This window comes from Betta splendens, chromosome 12 (genome assembly GCF_900634795.4).
Source record: "Betta splendens chromosome 12, fBetSpl5.4, whole genome shotgun sequence".
NCBI lineage: Eukaryota > Metazoa > Chordata > Actinopteri > Anabantiformes > Osphronemidae > Betta > Betta splendens.
This window is the reverse complement of record NC_040892.2, coordinates 6,816,127-6,835,205: the sequence shown is the minus strand read 5'-3', so window position 1 is coordinate 6,835,205 and position 19,079 is coordinate 6,816,127. Positions and strand designations below refer to the sequence as shown.

The window sequence follows — 19,079 nt, the reverse complement described above, 5'->3', positions numbered from 1 at the left end:
ATAATGTCTGTGGTAACAGACGAATCTTGTGTAAGCGTGAATCTTACCAGTCTATTTTCATCAAACACCTCAAACAGTAGCCTGTGATTCTGGGGACACACCTGTGTCAGAAACAAAATTCTGTTATGGCAAAAATCCAGTTAATATGTTCATTTGGTATATTGCAAGATGTTTTATTGGTCATAAACTGAACAAAGTTGCGTATTTATTTAAGAGTTTAAATTAAAGATAGTTACTAGAATTTTACTAGAATTTTAGAATTAGGAGAGGCTTAATACAATTATAATAAGCAAAAACATTTAACAGAATTGTTCATATTTTATGAACGAATGAATTTTATTTTATATCCTATTTATCAATTAATTGCCAGCATAATCGTTAGTTACAGTCATATTGTACATTGTCGGACTGAACTATAAATTACCAATGATAAGCAACCAATAAAATGCATCTAAGCTTGTAAATTCCAGTACGGTCTGTTTGAAAACAGTGGTGGAGGAAGTGAGACTCGGCTCAGAGTTAAACTGCAACCAAAGATTAACAGCTCTAACGTAACTGCACTAGAATAAACAAATGCAATAACAGACACCACCATTAATGATGCTGGGAAGAAAGCAGAGGTTTGAAACATGAGTTTGAAAATGTGAACTCACCCTAAAGTAAAATTCCTCGTTCCATTTGGGGTTTAGGGTCTGAAACACATGTGGTTAGATTACAAATTAAAAACAGTGTATATGCACAAAGACACAGAGAACATCATCACTGATTTACACAGAAAATAGAACAGATGTATGAAACCTTTCCAACTCAAAGTGTGAAGAGAGCCAAAGTGAGAAATTAGGCTCACTCTTGTGCGTCAATGATCCTCTTATGTTGTTAGAAGAAGTTTGTAGCTAACAGCATGTCCTAGTGACTGGCATTAGGCCCTAGATTAACAGCCATGTGGATTTTCACCCACTTTCTGGATGGATCAGCTCAGTGTGTGGAGGCACTGACTCCTTCTTTTTGCCTCACACATTTGATATTTTATTGGACTGAGAAGTATGTGACGCTTCTCCTTAAAATTCCTTTGGTAATTGAAATAGCTTAAACACCTGAATGTCAATGAAACCTTCATTTCAAAAGTGACTGATTAATAAACACTTTACGACAGCAATGAACTAAACATCTGCGTTAAACAGCTGTTGAGATACCAAAACTACTGATGAACACAGTGACAAAATATTTCTCAAATTTTCCTTGGACTAACTTCATATATATGCAACAGCATGTTAAACATCAACTTTCAGTAAACGCTCAGGGTAACATCGGTGATGCTTCTCCCCGGTCGCCTCTTGTTCCTGTCATCTTGCCACAAGCCCAACTCATAGCTAACAAAAATGGCATCAAAGGTGTCCCACTTAAAGACAGATAGAGCTCACAGAAGAGCCGAGCAGCGATGCTTCTTTTTCTGCTCCACATAGCAGTGCATTGTCAGCTATTTATATCCTATAAGGCAAGCATGGCCACTGGCAGCATATGTCTGCCTGCATGGAAGCCTGAGCTGCCTGACTCAAGCAGAGGGTTGTCTGGCAGCCACGAGCAGCTAACGAAATTTACAGAGGAATAAGAAGCCACCAGCAGAGTCGGGCTACATGAACGCTGCAAGCAGAAATTGTTTTGTCCACTGTTCATCCAGTATAGAACTCTGAACTTCAATTTAGAATATTTTACATTGTTTACATTGCATGTGGACATTTTATTTAAATCAAGACCACACTAAAATAGGAAGTAATAGCTCCCCCTGCTGTGAATAGGTTTACTCCCCCAAACAAGCTAACAGGGGAAGAACGAAAGAAACTTCCATTTATGTCTAATAGTGAACTCTCCACGGAACAGGAAGGAAAGCTTCCTGTGTTTACCCTTTTTCTAGATGATACTATTCCCTTGATCTGAAGAAAAGGTGATGGTAGAGGTTGGGAGGTGACTGGGATGATCTTGAGACCTCAATCAGTGACTTTCAAAGGAGGAGCAATTAAAGCTTCATCTGATTATGTAAAGGAAAGGACTGTTATACAATGAAAAGGTCAGTACGTCAGAGCTGAAGGCAATGTCCAGAATGCAGGAAGAGAGTATGTTACAGTAATAAAACTAATTTGTACCTTGGGACTTACCTTTTTAATGGTCTTTGTTTGCACTAAGGCGAGCTCTTTGTTTTCATCCGCGACGTAGAGGGAAAGCTTGACGTAGGGGTCGCTGCAGAAACAAACCAGACAAAAATTCATTTTCAAACCAGTTGTACAACGTGTTTAAGTCGAGTCAGTCTTTCAGCCAGCATCATATTAATCGCGATCACAGGTTTCAGTGCCCAGATTGCCAGGCTGCATTCTGACACTGTTTCTAGACATGAAACCTGAGTCTGACAGGAACAGGCCAGTGCTGAAAAACTGCCTGCTTTCAGGGATTGGGAGATAAGGCTATAATGTCTTATTGACAGAGCAGAGCTCTAAAAATAGACCCTGCACAACATTTTGGTGGTGAGCAGCGTAAATACAGTAGTAAGCAGAATGCTGGTGACTATGCTTTTTAAAAATAACCCTCTGGTTTATTTGAAGATGCTGACAGGGTGGAAATCTCCAGGTAGTTCTGGGTTGAGACGTTCACCCGGCAGGCCAATTAGTCCGCTGATCTCAGTCCCAACAGGCAACATGATGTACAACGTCGGCGTAAAAGCTTTTTCATTCAGAATAACTTGAATTAATTGAATAATCAGTCATCCACTTCAAAGAGGTCAGAGTTTGGCTATGAAGCCTAATTCCTCTGTCCTTCTCTGCTCATCTCTCTGCTTATTTCCTCCACTGCTCTGCATAAACACACACACACAATACAACAGATGGTGTGTTCCTCCAATGTGGATGTAAAATAAAAATCTTCAGGCTGCATCTTGCATGTGTTGTAGTTGTGGTACAGTGAATTCAGGCAAATGAAACTAAGAAAGTGAAAATATGTCTGTTCCTCATGCTTTGGGTGAAAAAGTGTTATGTGCTACATGAATAGCCTTTTGATTTCAGAGGCTAGACTTTGCACACAGGGCCAAATAATCAATTTAATACTGATTTTAGGACATCTATATGATGATTTGCCCTAATCAATTCCAAGTTGATATGAGCAATCGCTTGCATGGAAATATCTCAATTGAGATTCAGCCTGCTGGTTGGACAGCAGTCTCAAATATAGGAAGGAAAAAGGGCAGAAAGATTAAAAAGTATTTAAAAATGAACTGCAAAAACACCCAGAGAAAAACTACTGTTGCTTGATTGCTAATTAATGTCTCCAAGAGCCCCACAGCCTCTAATTGTATGTTTGTGTGAGTCGATGATGTGCTGGGACTAAACAACAACAATGGGCCTACTGTGTCTCGACTGACTGAGACTTCTTCTTGTCTCGCTCCCTTTATCAACCACTCTCCTGCTGCGGGAGCCAGACGGGCTACTTCAGGGCATCACGGGGAGATGAAAGCGAACATAGGATGCCGGATTCTAACGTTACTTCAGTTCACTTGTTGTGTCGAGCTCCTCGAGTTTCTATCAACACCTCAAAACTACACAGCCAAAAACAAAACCTTCGGGAGAGCTGAACACAACAGGACAAAGCAGCAACAGAAACACTTTTGGAGCAAAAAGGGCGAAAGAACAAGCCAGCACTGTTTGAGCATCTTATGAGGTGACAGACTGCCAAGTCAGCACTGTCTCCTGTGGTAGCTAGCCACACATCGAGACCTCATTCAGCGTTTCTTCATTACAGTTCAGTTTTCTTCTGAGCCGGAGCGAGCAGTGCTGCCAACAGGGCATCAAGATGCTAACACATGCACTCTGGCATGTGCATAGCAATCACACAGTGCTGAACATGCCAGGCATTTTCTGAGACCATGGCTGCTTCCTCACAGATCAGATTCAAACAGCAGCATAAGTGGTGGTTTTCAAATTTAGATGAGGTTTACCATAGTCCCACTGTGCTTTCAGTCAGACAACAATAACTCATACAGTATATCCCTCTGTGAAGCCTTGCTCTAAATGGATGGTGATACGTCTGAACCATTCAGTGAAGTAGCCTGATCATTTCCTGATCAGCCCTTCCTTAAGGGTGGTGATCGAAGACGGCGTGTACAGACACAATCAGGTACTTACATCCAATGACATGACAATCGAAATGAAAAGCAACACTGCTGCAGAAAAGGATATGTGACTAATTACAAACAACTGTATGTACCTGAAATTTGATCTATCTGCTTGAATATGAAACCCATGCCACCTTCGTCATCAGCCTAGTATAATGGGTAGGCAGTTTAATATGAAAACAATAACCTACGATCTGCTGTAGCCAAAACAAGGTTGTGCAGTGACTTGCGATTAGTCTGTATATTATTAGTGTTTCTTTTTTAATTGATCATTGCATTCTTTAAAGTGCAATAATTTAGGTAATTTAAATTCAGGGTGAGAGTCAAGATGTCAATGGGCATTGCAACGCAATGTTACATAATGGGTGAGATAAGCGTGTGTTATACTTCACTACAGGAAGGTCAGGAGCAATAAATCAAAGGCCACTTCATGAATAGGAAGCTTCAAAAAGCTTAGATCTATGTCTTTCTTCCCACAGGGAGAAAACGTGCTATGTATAATTAATAATCAAAAGCTATTATCAGGGAAAGTTGTAATAGAACGCAGGTTATTCGTAGGATAGGTGAGTCTTTGATTAACACCAGGGACTCAAGGTCTTTGTATAAAAAAAAAAAGTAGTTAAGGTGAATGACACAGTTGCTCCTAAGTGAAAAAGACAAACTAAAGGAGATCCTTTAGAGTGAAAAATGAGGCCTGCTACCCACAATGCAACTACTCCATGACGCTTACCTGGCTCCAATGATATCCTTCTTGGCCAGATCAATTCCTGCAATGACCTTAACTCGCAGCACTCTCGTTTCATGCTACAGAAGAAAGAAAGAATAAATCAGTCAATTAAGCAATCAATCAAACTGGTGGGAAATGACCTCATAACCTCTTAGTCAATCCAATTCAATCTTTCCTTTAAAAGTCAATAGCCCAGACCTATAAATTAAATGAGATGAATAAGAAGTGCTTTCGGGTTCTGTTTCACTCAATCATTTAAAGCTGACAAGACAATGTTAATTACAGCAAAATGTTGCTGAGAAAACAACTGGCTAGTCGTATTGTCCCAGTAGACCAACATTTACATCAGGCCTGAAAAAGTGATAGCAAGTATAATATGACAAGTGCTAGAGACACACAGTGAAAGAAGCAGGCCACAAGAGACTGTGTAATAAAGTTCATCATTACCTTTTGTCACCTTAGTGAATCAAAAACATCACAGATTTGAAGAGTTTGAGAATGTCTAGTCAGATACTGACTGTGTCAGCGTACAGTGCGCCTGCCAAGACCTACAGTATGTTCAGTATTAATAGGAAAAAGCGCCATGCAAATCTCCCACATCGGGTTAACACAGTGACTGATGTAGTCTGCGCCAAATGCTACCACACTAAGCCTCTGTTCTCCTCCGTAAATAAATATAGGAAAACTATTTTAGTCAACGACCCGTATCATCCAAAACACCTGGAGCGTCCCCTGCGCCGATGGCTCTGGTAATGTGTAATAGGTCTCTGGCTGCCATGACAACTCCTCAGTTAGCAGATTAATTTGTCACCGAGGAATGTCCTCATGTATGATTATCCCGCTGCCACGTAAAGTGCTGTTTTGGTATCGCTGCAAGCTTCAATTCGACCTAAGCGTAAACGCCACCGGTGGCACAGTTCACCACATAAGTGGATATCAATATCCGTAAACAAGATGTACAAGCATTAGTGTCCAGCGCGTTAAGTGGTCAGCTCCGATCAGATGTTTTGATTACTCACAAGTGATGGTGTCTCGGTCAGGCGGCATGATTAGCCTGTAATGCCATCCCGAGTATCCACATCTGGGCTTTAACGCAACACTGTGAGGTGCAAGTCGATCTACAAGTCTGTCTTATTTGCAATTAAAAATAAGATGCCTCTTGAACAATTAAACACTGAGGATGAGGTTGAAACTAAGGCGAGCAAACAACCGGACAGGCGGACAGTGAGGAGGAGGATACTGACAGCTGCCTGGACATTACTATGGGATGAAACCATGGGTGAGGGCTTGCTAGCTCCTGCTAACGATAGTGTTAGCTGTCTCCGGTTGAACCTCCCTTTAGGCACCGATGCACGACTGCCCCAACGGAGCGTAGTTGGGATAGACTCTTACCTCGTCTTCTGAAAGCCCATATATTGGCTCGTAATTCGCAGCCATATAGCCTGCGGTCGCTATACACACAAAAAACAAGCCGCCTGGCAAAGCTAGCTAACTAGCCCTGAACAATAAAGTCCCACTTTCCACTGTCTGCCGTGTGGTGGTGGTCAAGTCCACGGTAAGACCAAATCCTTGCCACGGCTCCGCGGGGTAGGTTCACGGCCGGATAACGTAATCTCCGCCAGCGTGGTCCGTTAGGGACACAACTTGAGAATGCAGTAAACAGTATCCAAAATGTTTCGACTGAGACAAATCGCTTTTGTCAACTCCGAGTTTATCCCTCGCAGCGCTGACACTTGACTTCCTCCTAAGAGCTCAGCCAATCACGTGGCGACGAGGCGTGATTGCGCTGAACATCAACCAATCAAATGGTCAATGAAACGTACAGAGGGCGTGGAGCGTGTGTGTGTGTATGTGTGAGTGTAAGTTCGTGTGTGTCTGTCCCCCAATACTCGTGGCGTGTGAGGCCGCGACTCGTTAGCAGTGAAGTTTAACGATGTCAAGATGTTAAGCTATCCACCCAGTATTTAAAACATAACTAACTAACGAGTCTGATGAAGCAGATTTCTGACTCTGTTTTGTAGCATACGAGGCAGGGGCGGGGCTTGTGACAGGTAGCCAATCACAGGGTACATATAGAAAAACCAGATTACTGATCCGCATCACCGATTTAGGTCGATGCAGCTACAGGACTCAGCGTGGGAAAATAAATCGCCTGTACCGCTATTTGGGTGAAACAAGCATAATAATATTTAATTATGTTAAATAGTGAAAAAAATAGTGAAAAATACCTAATTATTATTTATTTAAAAATAAAATTGTACATATAATAAATAAAAATGTTCTAAAGTTCCATCAGTTTAGATGTTCCTATTACTGTCATTTCCATTTCTAAATAATACCTATGAAGTTTATGTTTTTTGATGGGTCATTCACTTCGTAATGCCAAACCCCCACATGGCTTGTTTCCTCATCACAAACAACTATTTGCAGTTACCACTAATGTGCTCCCAGGAAATAAGGAGCCATGAAGAACAATATTTCCACAGTTTAGTCTGTGCATAGGATATAAAGTCTTCATTTATCAGTAAACCATTTCTCAGCTATTTGACCAAAAAGATTCAAAAGCTTGCAGTCACAAATTGTCGATGCAGAAACAGTTTTTCATTTACTGTCCATGCCACAAACACAAACACCACAGCTGCCTGGACATATGCCACACTTGTGAAATGCAAAGCACTACCATATATTTAATTGATCCAAAACTTACATCACGTCCAACAACAACACACTTTGTCTTTGACTGTGAACACTCATACAACTAAAGAAAAACCTTTAACAGAAAACGCGGAGGAAGAGACCTGTTAGTATCATTAAAATGTTTTATAGTTCACAAAACCGCCGCTAGATGTCACTAAATAGTCGTGAAATCCCACATCTGCGTCTCTGTTGGCTATGACTCCATAAATCCAGTGATTAAGAGAGAGCAAAGGTCAGACGGACGCGCGTCCACGTGACACGCGGGGGACTGCTTCCACTGAGAAACAGGTGGACTTCCGTCCTTATCTCTCCCTCTCCCCTCGTCTTTTGCATCATCTTCAGCACAACCGAACAAGCAGAGGCATGCACGCTGACAAACTGCACAAACATCTGCAGCTCACCCCGGCATCCCAGCCCCACCGCGAGAATGTCTACCGTGAACAACAGATGCATCATAATTTAAAAGATCGTAAATCTTGTACTTGTGAAGGTATCTATTGAGGGCATCTATCAAACCAGTCCTCATTGCAGTTGTTCACTGGCATTCACAATGACTCTTTTAAATCAATGTTAAGAGCAGATGGCCATATTATATAACATTATTGCTTCTAAGCAGAACTGAAAAGGGGAGGGACAGATATTTCCCAAGCCTCACTTGTGACCAGGGCATCATCTACTTCAACCTAAAGCTTTTTTTACAGAGAAGTGCACTCCTAAATATCTACATTTATTACAGGCATTATGGAAATATCTATCAGACATATTGCTGAATCAGTTCTGAAAATACCAACACTGTCTTTAAAGCATGTTTTTACATTTAAGCCTGTTAGATGACCTCTGTGTTCCCTGTCTGAGTTTTATTGATATTAACATGCACTTCATAATTTACAGATTTGTGTAGATCTTAATCTGCAGTATATGCAAATTGCATTTCTTCAAAGCTGACGTTCCTTTTTGCCATTTAGAGACCCAGTGGAAATGTCACGGGCACTGTAACATTTTGTTATCAAATACATCTTTACCTTAAGGGACATTGTGTTTTTTTGTATCATAATGTCACCGTGATATGACCCATTTTCTGTGGTTTGATTGAGATATACATTTATCTGTCAGTTTAAGGAGACGTATTCACGGATATCAAAGCAGGCCAGTGAGTCAGAGACAGAACAACCAGATAGTGGAGGGGACTGGGGAAACAGGGACGTCAACTTGGAGACCTTACTATGTTTACAGCTCCCAGTAAGAGGAACCAGTGCCACGACAAACACTGTTTAGCAGGGAGCAGCTTTCTGATTGTCACAATAACTTTTACAATATTTGTTCTTACGCTGAGTGAGGCAAAGTCACTGGCAGCAGCAAACAGGTGGAGATGAGACGTTTATTGTTTTGCAGGAACCAGGATCCCACATTGTGTCTTTTTCTACTCAGCATGAATATGAGGGCACAGTGTGTCTCCACTGTATTAGCTGACGTTTTCTAACATCTCTGTCATACATACACACTTACATACAGTAACTTAGTAATAATAATAATATTAATTTTGCATTGACTGTAATTGATTTTCTGCAGTGCTGATCTCAAAACCACTGAAAACCACTTTCACGCGCACACACTCAAGGAGGAGGACCCGAGGCTTAGGTTTGGTTTATTTAAAACAATCTAGGAGGCGTAAATCCAGACAGTCTAATGACACCAGCAATCCTCCACTTTGCTCTCTATTGTTGGGCTCTTGAGCTGACTACTACAGGATGTCAAACCCGTCCGGCAACTCGCGTCCCCGCCGGGAATCAAAGCAGTGTGCGGCGGGTTCAACCGTGGGCGGAGTCAACGCGGAGGCTGGGCTCCCGTGCCCAACCCTCGTCACTTATGAGCAAGGCAGGGGCGAACTCGGCGGATGATGCGATTCCTTCGCCGTCCGTGCGGCCGAGCTGTGTGTGAGGCACGCGCGCCTTCGCCGTCATCCGCTCGTAAACCGGTCGGACCAGTCGCTGCGCGGTTCCTGGAGCCGTCGGTGCAGTCGCCGCGGCCGAGGCGCAGAGGGAGAGACCCACGACTCCTGCCAGCTGCCGGTGAGTCTCCAGTTCAGCTCTCGGTACCGGCGGTGTCATCAGGACCGGGCTGAGTGAGCCCTGGGTCCGGGTTCACGTAGAGTTGAGGATGTCTTTGGTCCATTCACGAAAACTGGCTTTAGAGAGTCAGAAAAAACACTTTAAAGCATTCGGATACACACATTCGGTCATACAAAACACAAATCTGTTAATTATACCTGCAAACAAGTTCTGAAGGCAAGAACGGTGGCTTTATGGTTTAATTCCCACTGCTCCTGTGCGTAAACATGCTGTGCGTGCGTGCGTGCGTGCGTGCGCGACTCAGACAAAGATCCATGCAGTGAGAACAGCTGATCAATTATTATTTCAGGCTACGCCAGTAAAGTGATTCAGGCTTTGATTTGGTACCTGTTTTTGGAACTATTCAGGAAAAGTTACCCATGATGAAGCACACATCTACTTGTATTAATGCCTTGCTCATGGTGAGTGACAGCACACATGAGCGCTTCAATCACTCCCACAGCTTAGTGCCAGTCCAGTAATTGTCTTTTGTTTTCCATGGGATGCCGTTCTGTCATTGGAGGGTTATTTCCCTGGGCGCGGGAGGATGATGATGTTCTGGTGTCGGACGTTTAATGGGATTTCCATGGTCATGATCTGTTCCACCTCCGCACGCCTGTTTGCTGGGAGTCTGAGAGGCAAGGGGTGGAAGAGGTTACTGGCCATTATAGCACCAAGCTGATCAACTCAATACTAGATTACACAGCCTGCAGCTTATGGACTCTTTCCACTGTTAGCCCTGCGCTAGGGCTTTATATAGCCAGTGCTGGCCTACAGCAGCATTTAGTACAGTACATCCCATTCAAGCATAAAGATGATTTCTGGTTCAGTCTTTCGAAAGTATTTGTTTCTTGTCCCTTTATGAAATGCTGCCCTATCAACAATAATAACTTTTGAGCCACCGTGGCTTCGGCCTTCTGTTCCACCTGCTGTTTTACAAGAACCTCATTCAATATATCAAAAAGCATACAAGGCTTCTCTAAACGTGCAGGTTGTGAGACTCGGCCCATGTGACCATACCTTATCACAGGTAGCGCTGGCTTTAGACAAAGGCCGTGTTGACAGTGTATTGTCATTTCCAATGCTGTGGCCGAGGCTCAGGCGGCAGCTGTTGCTGTGACACCCGTCGGCCCAAAATGTGGTGACTCACAGCAATAAATTCTCCTCACGAGCTTCTGACCACGGCTGACTTTATGCGCCAATTAGCTGCTAATGCGTTTGCTGATGTTGTCAGCTGAACGTCAAACATAGTCACTCTCCCGTTGTACAATCGCGGCCCACAATTTTGCCCAGCGTTTCCATTTGGTGAGGCGATGGAGATGAGGTGAATCTGCTGCTCGTGGACCAAAACCTATTACTTTTGACCCATTACCCATGTTAGCATCACACAGCTGTATTCTCTTTTTGTCTTGTCTTTAAATCCAATAATTTTATATATGATAGTATTTTCTATAGTGTTAATTAGGAAGTCAGCAGGCCAAGCCTAGGAATAGCAAAATCTAGTCCATGGGAGACATAATAAAAATGTACTTAGCACCTTTTCAAGATCCTATGATTTATTATGCAAACTCACTCGATTGGCTTATTTTGTTTGCCCTGCACGTAAAAAGTAAGTTAATATGAACCTAAACTAGGCGGCGTGCCGTAAATCATTGTTGCGTACATTGTGTACTCGTCAGTCTTCCAGAAGCGAGCTTCTGAGAATCTGTGGCTCCGCCGCCGTGTCGCTCAGCTGTGTCGGTCAGGCTTCCTGGCAATGCTGTGACCCTGCGTGAGGAGGAGCCCGGCCTTATAATAATATTATAATAACCCAGGCGACGGTGGGCAACTCAGAACATCGACCTCCACGAGGATGCACAAATTCACGCATGCACAAAGTCGCTTGTGTGAGTTTAGGTTTTCGCCACCTAAATGACTCGTAGCTGCTTTTTTTTCCCATAATGCTCTGTTTCTCACTCAATGGAAAGTCTGACTTTAGTTACTTATTTATAGATCACGCAGGTGCACCTATGGTCATAATCCGCCTGTTGTAAAGTTCAGCTCTAAGACATGAGTCATGTTTAAATAATTACCTTAAATGCTGGTTGCATGTTCTTGTAAGCGTGATTCCAGCTGTGGGGTGCTGGGCCAGCAGCTGGACGTGAAAAGAGTTACGCGGCAAAATTAACAAGTGAAGGCAGTGGATGTTAAAACGAGGGAGAAGCACTCACAGCGGGACCTGCCTCGCCGAGAATCCACATCATCGTGTGAATGTAACGTTCAAATCATCATTGTCAGCGATGGAGCTTTGCGCGGTTGGACAGCACTTTCCCAGCTTAGCAGCTTATTCAGTTTGGTCTAGCGGTTACATAAGAGCGCTATATGCAGCAGGAGGCTAATCCCGAACCTTGACCTTAATGCCAATTATCAGATCATGGTGATGTTATTGAAATGAAGACGCCATAAAGAAGAGCTAAACATAGTGACCTGCAGATCTTTATGATATTTAGGATGTGTGACAGCTTTAGGTAAACCTGCAGAGGCCTCTGTAATGTAATCGTGACTCGCAGTGACGGGGCCGTTGCGTAAGTCAAAGTGGAGTTACTGTAGCATGTGAGTGGGCCCAACATGTCATGGCAGCACCTGGTCCACGCAGCCGCACCCGCCAGAGCTGCAGCAGCTCTATTTACTGTACGAAGACTTCACCTGCGGGCGCAATTCATTTTGCGAAATGGATCTCGCGCCGCCGGCCGTTGGCAGCCTTTTACAGGCAGTTGGTGAACGAGCGTGGCTTGCGTGCCGAAACCTGTGTTTGTCAAGTGCCGCGCGGAGATTCCTAGAAATCCAGCGTCCCCCATGTCTCCGCCCGGGCTCACTGTTGGTGCTCGAAACAAGGTGCCTGCGTAAAGAGCAGCGCCGGTGTCACGCAATGGCGTGCTATTAGGAAGCGCTTCAGGTGGAGCACAATAATAAAAATAGCTGTGTTTAATACACAAGTCATAGTTTTGCTACAAGCGGTGTGTGTTATGGTAATAATAAACACAAAACACACACATTCTGTCAAATGTCTTTTTATATTTCAGTGTTCAGTCCTTCACGGATGGCTGTTTGTATACTACTTTAACTTTACTTTAAAAAACATTAGATTTTATTCAAATAATCAAATAAATATTTTGCATTTGAGCAGTCAAATATGTGTTTTGTGCAACAACTGGTTTCTGTGCTCAACATGTCAAATTCCGAACTGACAGCCACCAATAGACGCAGTCACGAGACGAACAGCAGCGTTTGACTTTTTTTGACCGTGGCAACATTGGCTTCTCCTTCATTTAACCCTAAAAGAACCGCTTTCTATTCGCCACACTGGGCTTAGCGATGAAGTCAGAACATCTGCACGGGTCCGACTCCTGATGTGCTGATGTTCACACCACAACTTAGGTTATGCAACCGGCTGCGTGTGCCAGCTGGTGGAGTAGACGCAGCAGAGGACGTCTTTTAATCCTCAGTGAACCCGTCGCATTCTGTTGTGTTTGTCATGTGTTCAGGATGGGTTTCCACGTTAAACAACAGGAATCAGCGTTCTTCTCATACAACTTAAGTTTTACTTCTACTTACAACTTAATAATATTAAAACTGTTTATTTATTGGCGTTAAATTCAACCTCGCTCTCAAACGTGGACATAAGACACTGTGGTTTGTGTCAACTGAGATCGGATCGGCTCTTGTTCTCACCTGCCTTCGTTTTGCTCTCCTTCCAACAGCTGAAGCCTTTGGCCGTGATGAAGAATATGGTGGTGGTGGGGGTGCTGCTGTTATCCCTCATGCCGCATGCAAACGGGGCCGGTAAGTGTCTAAAGAGTCTCAGTAGTTTGTTAAGTATCTGGTAGTTGACACAGGAGCCAGGGCTGCACAGTAACAAGGTAAGAAGTAAGATTTAAAGGCATGTATGTCATTTTCCTAATTCATAATATATCTATTAGATAGTCACAGTATGATATGGAAAGGGATTTTGAAGCTCTAGGCTAATAACAACAACAGCAGCAGCTAACTGGACTTTTTAAAAACCGGCACATCGAGAAATCTTGATTTGCATGAAGCTGGAATGGTTCACAAAGTGACATCAAAGAGTTTAGATATGCATCAGTTTGTGGGTGAAGTCAAAGCCGATGGTTAAACAAATTACTGGAAGTGGCCGTCACACAGACGGGGATGCCTGCTTTTATCCTCCCGCCTCAGAGGCGAGAGACAGTGGGGCCCAATGGGCTCGTTCGAACGGGTTTACACGCCCCGTCCTAAAGGTGCATTGCGTCTGTGTCGTCAGGCTTCAGCCCACCAGGGAAGCCCACGCTGACGAGCTGCCGTTCGCCTGAAAAAGAGACCTTCACCTGCTGGTGGGAACCCGGCTCCGACGGGGGGCTCCCCACGACGTACCGCCTGTTCTACCTCAAGGAAAAGTAAGCCACTCCCAGTTTCAGGAGCACGTCACAGGCTGATCGCGGTGAAAGGAGCAGCCACCGTGGGCTTTACAGTTCATCCAAAGGGCAGCGCAGAGGCCTAACCGCGTGGCACGAAGCGTGGAGGGCAGCAGGCGAATGTAAGAGGATAAAGGCTCCGCTCGCGCCCGTGCAAGGATGACAGACGCTGAGAAGGAGACTAGAAAGAGGAGGAAGGCACGCGTTCAGTTAGTGGCCTGGGTTGCACATAGTCGAGGAGGCTGATGGAAACTTGATGGACACGTGTCTATGAAACGAGGTTCAGCATCAGTATCTCACATCTCATAACCTGGTGTTTATGAAAGGTCACAGGTCTTTGCTTATTAATATTCCCCATCTGTGAACGCAGGGCTCGTTACATCACATCCCTGGCTGTGGTATACAGTATATTATCATATTAAATTGTTGTTTGCAACTGGCTTCTCCTGCGTTTTCCTAATGATTTTCATACGAGGTCCTTTCATTCAAGGACTCGTTCAGCACGAATGAAAGCTAGAGTGACGACAGCACTAAGGCTGAAAACCACAGGGCAGGACCTAATGTGTAAATGAGACGGCTCTGTTGTTGAGTGTGAGTATTTTCCTTTAAAAGATGAAGCGGGGACGTTACATAAAGATCAAGTAACCGCCATCACATGAAGCTCAGTTGACACTTAAAGCAAAGATTGGATAACAAGCAACAACGTGGGGGAGGAAAGGTGGCGTATAGTAAATGTTGGTTTCCAGCGTATTGAACTGTGTGGGCTGTGCATGAATCATCCTCACCACAAGCTTATGGCTTGTTTTTATTATTACATGTCTGACATTCTTTGTGTATTATTGAAAAACTTTAACATCAGCTTGTCATATTTCCATATTGTCTTGTTTTCTTGTCTCTCAGAGTTTAAATGAACGCAAAGGAAGATACTAACCCAAGGACTGCATAAAATGATTAGTGAAAGAAAATAGAAAAATGTCACTTCCTTTAAGTCGTCATCCATTTATCTGTCTTGTTATCGCTAATAGCTTTTTTTCCTGAGCTTCTCCTATTTCTGGCTGCCGTTCAGAAATACATGAAGCTGTTTTATCGTTTAACAGCTTCCTGTCTATCATCTCTTGTCCCACACACACACACACACACACACACACACACACACACACACACACACACACACACGCTCGTGAAGTTTCTGTTAACCTGCTTCTCCCCTGCAGCATCGAGACCGTGTACGAGTGTCCCGATTACCTGACGGCCGGCGAGAACTCCTGCTTCTTCAGCAAGAACAACACGTCCATCTGGGTCAACTACAACATCACGGTGGTGGCCACCAACGAGCTGGGCAGCACCATGTCCGACCCCGTGGATATAGACGTCATGTACATTGGTGAGTTCTTGTTTGTTACTTGTTTTTTGTATGACATAGTTCAATTACCCCAGTGTCTGCTTTGCCCTTGAAGCTGCTTATCTGTTTCCATTTTATTATCCTAAATCCCAGTTGTCTCCAAGATGCTGACTTAAAGCCCAAATATGAAGATTTATCTCCATCCTGAATAGTGACCTCCAGTGACACTGCTCTCGCTCTCTCTCTCCTCCCAGTCATGCCTCATCCTCCAGAGAAGGTGCTGGTTAGCGTCCTGGAGGACAAGGACTGGCCCTTCCTGCGGGTGTCATGGGAACCGCCGCAGAAGGCCGACACCCGCTCCGGGTGGATCACTCTCGTCTACGAGGTCCGCATCAAGCTGGAGGAGAAGGACGACTGGGAGGTGTGTAGCTCCGCTGGTGCAGGGGGAGTGGCTGCAAGTCGCTGGCTGAAATGTATGTGAAATGTCTTTCTATTGAAACCCGAGCCTCGTGTCAGTGAACTAGCACAAATGTCAGCGGCCCATTCGCTGAAAACCCAGCGTCCTGTAAAGCAGTTAACCTCAGCCTCTGTGAATATGATCATGTAGGGGGGTCTTTCTAATTAATTTGCTAATGAATGTAATGTAATGAATGCAAAGTCTTTATTTGTGTGCTATAAATTCCCCCGTGCTTGAACTCCAGGTGCACCTTGCAGGCCAGCAGAGGGTCTTTAACATCTTCAGCCTGCTCTCCGGGGGCACATACATTGTCCAGGTGCGCTGCAAGCCCGACCACGGCTTCTGGAGCGAATGGAGTTCCTCGACCTACGTCAAAGTCCCCAACTGTAAGACATCCGTCAACATGTCTCCTATTTCATGTGTTTAAATGGGTTAAACAGCTCAGCCCTGCCTTGAGTTCCAGCCTTCATAGCCTTTGCTATGTTTTGGCTCTGGCGCGACCTTGTGGTCGGGGGTGCTCACAGCAGCCTGTGAATCGGAAACTCCCGCATGCAAAAGAAGACCTTATTGGGTTTCCTACGGTTTCTCACTGACCGCAGATGCATAACACTGACGCATTCGCATCCTCAATAAACATTTGTGCGTTGCAGATTTCCATCGGGAAAACTCGGTGTGGATCCTGATCACGACCTTCACTGCTTTCATCTTCCTCATCGTCTCGTGGATGATACATATGAACAGGCACAGGTAAAAGAAACCTCTTCAGAAAAAGTCAAGAGGGTTTTGGCTATTCAGTATACAGCAGTTTAAGTAATATCATATTTATTATTTGCATTTGCTGCCTATGTTCTGACATGGATTACCTGCTTTTATTTGCACATGTGAAGTTTGAAGCACTGTATTCTGCCACCGGTCCCCGGCCCTAAAATCAAAGGGTTTGATAAGCAGCTTCTCAAGGTAAAGCAATAATCACTGCATTAGAATCTGGGATATGTTTTTTTTAATTTAGCCACATTTAAACAGTTACAAACTAAGCTGCTTTTGTCGCTGAGCATATGTCTTCCTCTGGGTGCAGAGTGGGAAGTCCGGGGACGTCTTCAACGCCCTGGTGGCGTCCGACTTCCCTCCGACCACGCCCCCCCGCTGCGAGGACCTGCTGGTGGAGTACCTGGAGGTGTACATTCCCGAGGAGCGGGAGCTGATGCGGGAGGAGAGCAAGCATCTCCAAGACGGCTTCCTCAAATCGGAGGGCTTCGCGTCTGACAGTGACTCCGGCCTGGGCAGCTGCAACAGCCACACCCTGCTGATGGACAACAGCGGCGAGGCCAAGGAGACGGACAGACGGACAGATCAGGAGAGGAGTCGGCCGGGGGCGGAGGCGCTGACCTACGCCCGTGAAGACGTCAGCCCTGACATGTCCAGCGGGAGGGTGAAGACCTGGCCTTCAGTCTTTTCTCCATTGACCCCGTACAGCTCAGGTCCAACGGACCAACCCGGCGCCAAGCAGCACTGCCTCTCGGACAGCGTCTATCCCCCGGGCTCCACCTCCCCCTGCAGCGCCCAGGACCTCGGACTAAACTACTGGGAGTTCTGCTTCAGCAGCATGCAGCCCCATCTGACCCAGACCCGCAGTGACGTCAACGTTTCAGACATCGGCCCCGAGCGGGCGGCCGCTCGCCAGCAGTCGCCCGCTCCCCGGCCCACCGAGTACGTGGAGGTCCAGCGGGTCAGCGAGGAGGACATGGTGCTCCTCCAGCCCGTGGGCCCGGGCCCGGGCCCCCCGGCGCGCCCGGGGGAGGACTATAGCAGGGTGAAGGGCGTGCGCGGCCACAACGTGCTGCTGCTCCAGACGGAAGAAGAGGCCGACGGGCGCGCGTGCGAGGAGCTGGAGACGAAGGGCGCCGCCCACAAACCCACGGCCTGCAGCCACGGCGGCCTGCCAGCGCCGGGCCGGGCCGCGCCCGCGGCCTCCGGCTACGTGGACACCGCCATGTTTGTGCTCCCCAGTTGCTAGTGGCTCCACGAACGGAAAAGGTCTAACACTGGGCGACTTCTTGCAGCGAGCACTATAGTTACTCCTATTTATTTGGCATCTGCTCTTCGAAAAAGATGTGTCTTTCCACTGATTGAACTGCAGAATCAACAGCAATCTGAATAGTTGTCATTCTTCTGTATGGACCGTTTGATTGATTGTTTAAATGATGCATGGACACATTGTTGTGGATAATAATGAGTGAGAGCTGGAACCAGTAGCTTTGATAAATGCTCTATTTTTCATTCAGAGAATATTTTGTGTACGTAAACTTTCAATGCTTTATTAGAAAAGTGACACGTTTTGGAAAAAGGTTCTTTCTATAAAGACGTTTAGCTTTTTTGGATGGAAAACAGTGTGACGATGCTTTAACTGTTGGCCACGCTTCAACACTAACCTTAAATGACTCCAGGTCTGTTGTCTAACACTTTTCTCCTGCGTGTATATATGTACTGTATATATCTATGTATACTCATTCACACGGTGCGCCTGGAGGCGGCACCGACATCTTTTTGGACAACTTGCCACTCTTATCACTCTTGTAATAAATTTACAGGCTGCTGTAATGCCACGTGTTTCTCTAGTGTGTTAAACGAAATTCTCAAATAACAAACTGCGGGTTTGTTCAAATAACAAACTGCGGGTTTGTTTGCTGCACAGAAATGCAGCAAACATGTTAATTAACAACAAGTTATCATCATTCAAAAACAATCAATAATTTTTGATTTTACATTCTAGGCCTTTGTATTACCAATAACTGAAATAATCCAAAAGGATCATAAAATCCTCATTTGCAGCTCACAAACAGTTTCACCCTCTGTTCCAGTGATCGTCATCCCTCAGATTAGACAGTTTCTCCTACGGGAAAAACATCTGGTTTGCATTGTGTAAAACTTTCAAAATAAAAGCCTCTGCTGGTAAAATTATTATTTTGCGAATAACAGAACTTTTACCAGACAAGGAATGACTTCAAGTATGTTGGCTTAAAAAAGGGCCGTCAACGTGAAATCTCAGGTGTACATTACAAAGTGCTCACTTTTTGCGTGTGTCATTAAACGATTATAATCTATGAGCCCTCGTCAATTTAATTAATTCAGCTTTTTGAGCGC

At 44.8% G+C, this 19,079-nt stretch overlaps 2 protein-coding genes across 5 annotated transcripts in view; one reads left to right on the top strand and one right to left on the bottom strand.

Moving 5' to 3' along the window:
- Positions 1–6,622, bottom strand: part of nedd4l (NEDD4 like E3 ubiquitin protein ligase) — a 32,074-nt gene extending 25,452 nt beyond the window's left edge. For all 4 annotated transcript variants that reach the window (XM_029168572.2, XM_029168574.2, XM_029168575.2 and 1 more), the window contains exons 1-5: positions 6,276–6,622; positions 4,887–4,960; positions 2,154–2,235; positions 654–692; positions 48–101 (exon numbers count right to left, since the gene is read on the bottom strand). In XM_029168572.2, the coding sequence (XP_029024405.1) occupies positions 48–101; positions 654–692; positions 2,154–2,235; positions 4,887–4,960; positions 6,276–6,320 (294 nt within the window). In that variant the 5' untranslated portion in view covers positions 6,321–6,622. The remainder of the gene's footprint in view (positions 1–47; positions 102–653; positions 693–2,153; positions 2,236–4,886; positions 4,961–6,275) is intronic.
- A 2,830-nt stretch (positions 6,623–9,452) lies between these two features.
- On the top strand, positions 9,453–18,536 carry prlra (prolactin receptor a). Its single transcript, XM_029169827.3, has 9 exons — positions 9,453–9,649; positions 13,429–13,510; positions 13,989–14,121; positions 15,354–15,523; positions 15,736–15,902; positions 16,183–16,324; positions 16,589–16,685; positions 16,826–16,895; positions 17,014–18,536. The coding sequence occupies exons 2-9, from the start codon at positions 13,447–13,449 to the stop codon at positions 17,950–17,952; spliced, it is 1,782 nt and encodes a 593-aa protein (XP_029025660.1). The 5' UTR covers positions 9,453–9,649; positions 13,429–13,446; the 3' UTR covers positions 17,953–18,536.
- The last annotated feature ends 543 nt before the right edge of the window (positions 18,537–19,079 follow it).

Excerpts from the sequence above, each read along its gene's own strand:
- prlra (XM_029169827.3), top strand. The coding sequence starts at position 13,447 with ATGAAGAATATGGTGGTGGTGGGGGTGCTGCTGTTATCCCTCATGCCG. Across the intron at positions 14,122-15,353 it reads CTGTTCTACCTCAAGGAAAA|CATCGAGACCGTGTACGAGT; the intron begins GTAAGCCACTCC and ends TCTCCCCTGCAG. Across the intron at positions 15,524-15,735 it reads TATAGACGTCATGTACATTG|TCATGCCTCATCCTCCAGAG; the intron begins GTGAGTTCTTGT and ends CTCTCCTCCCAG.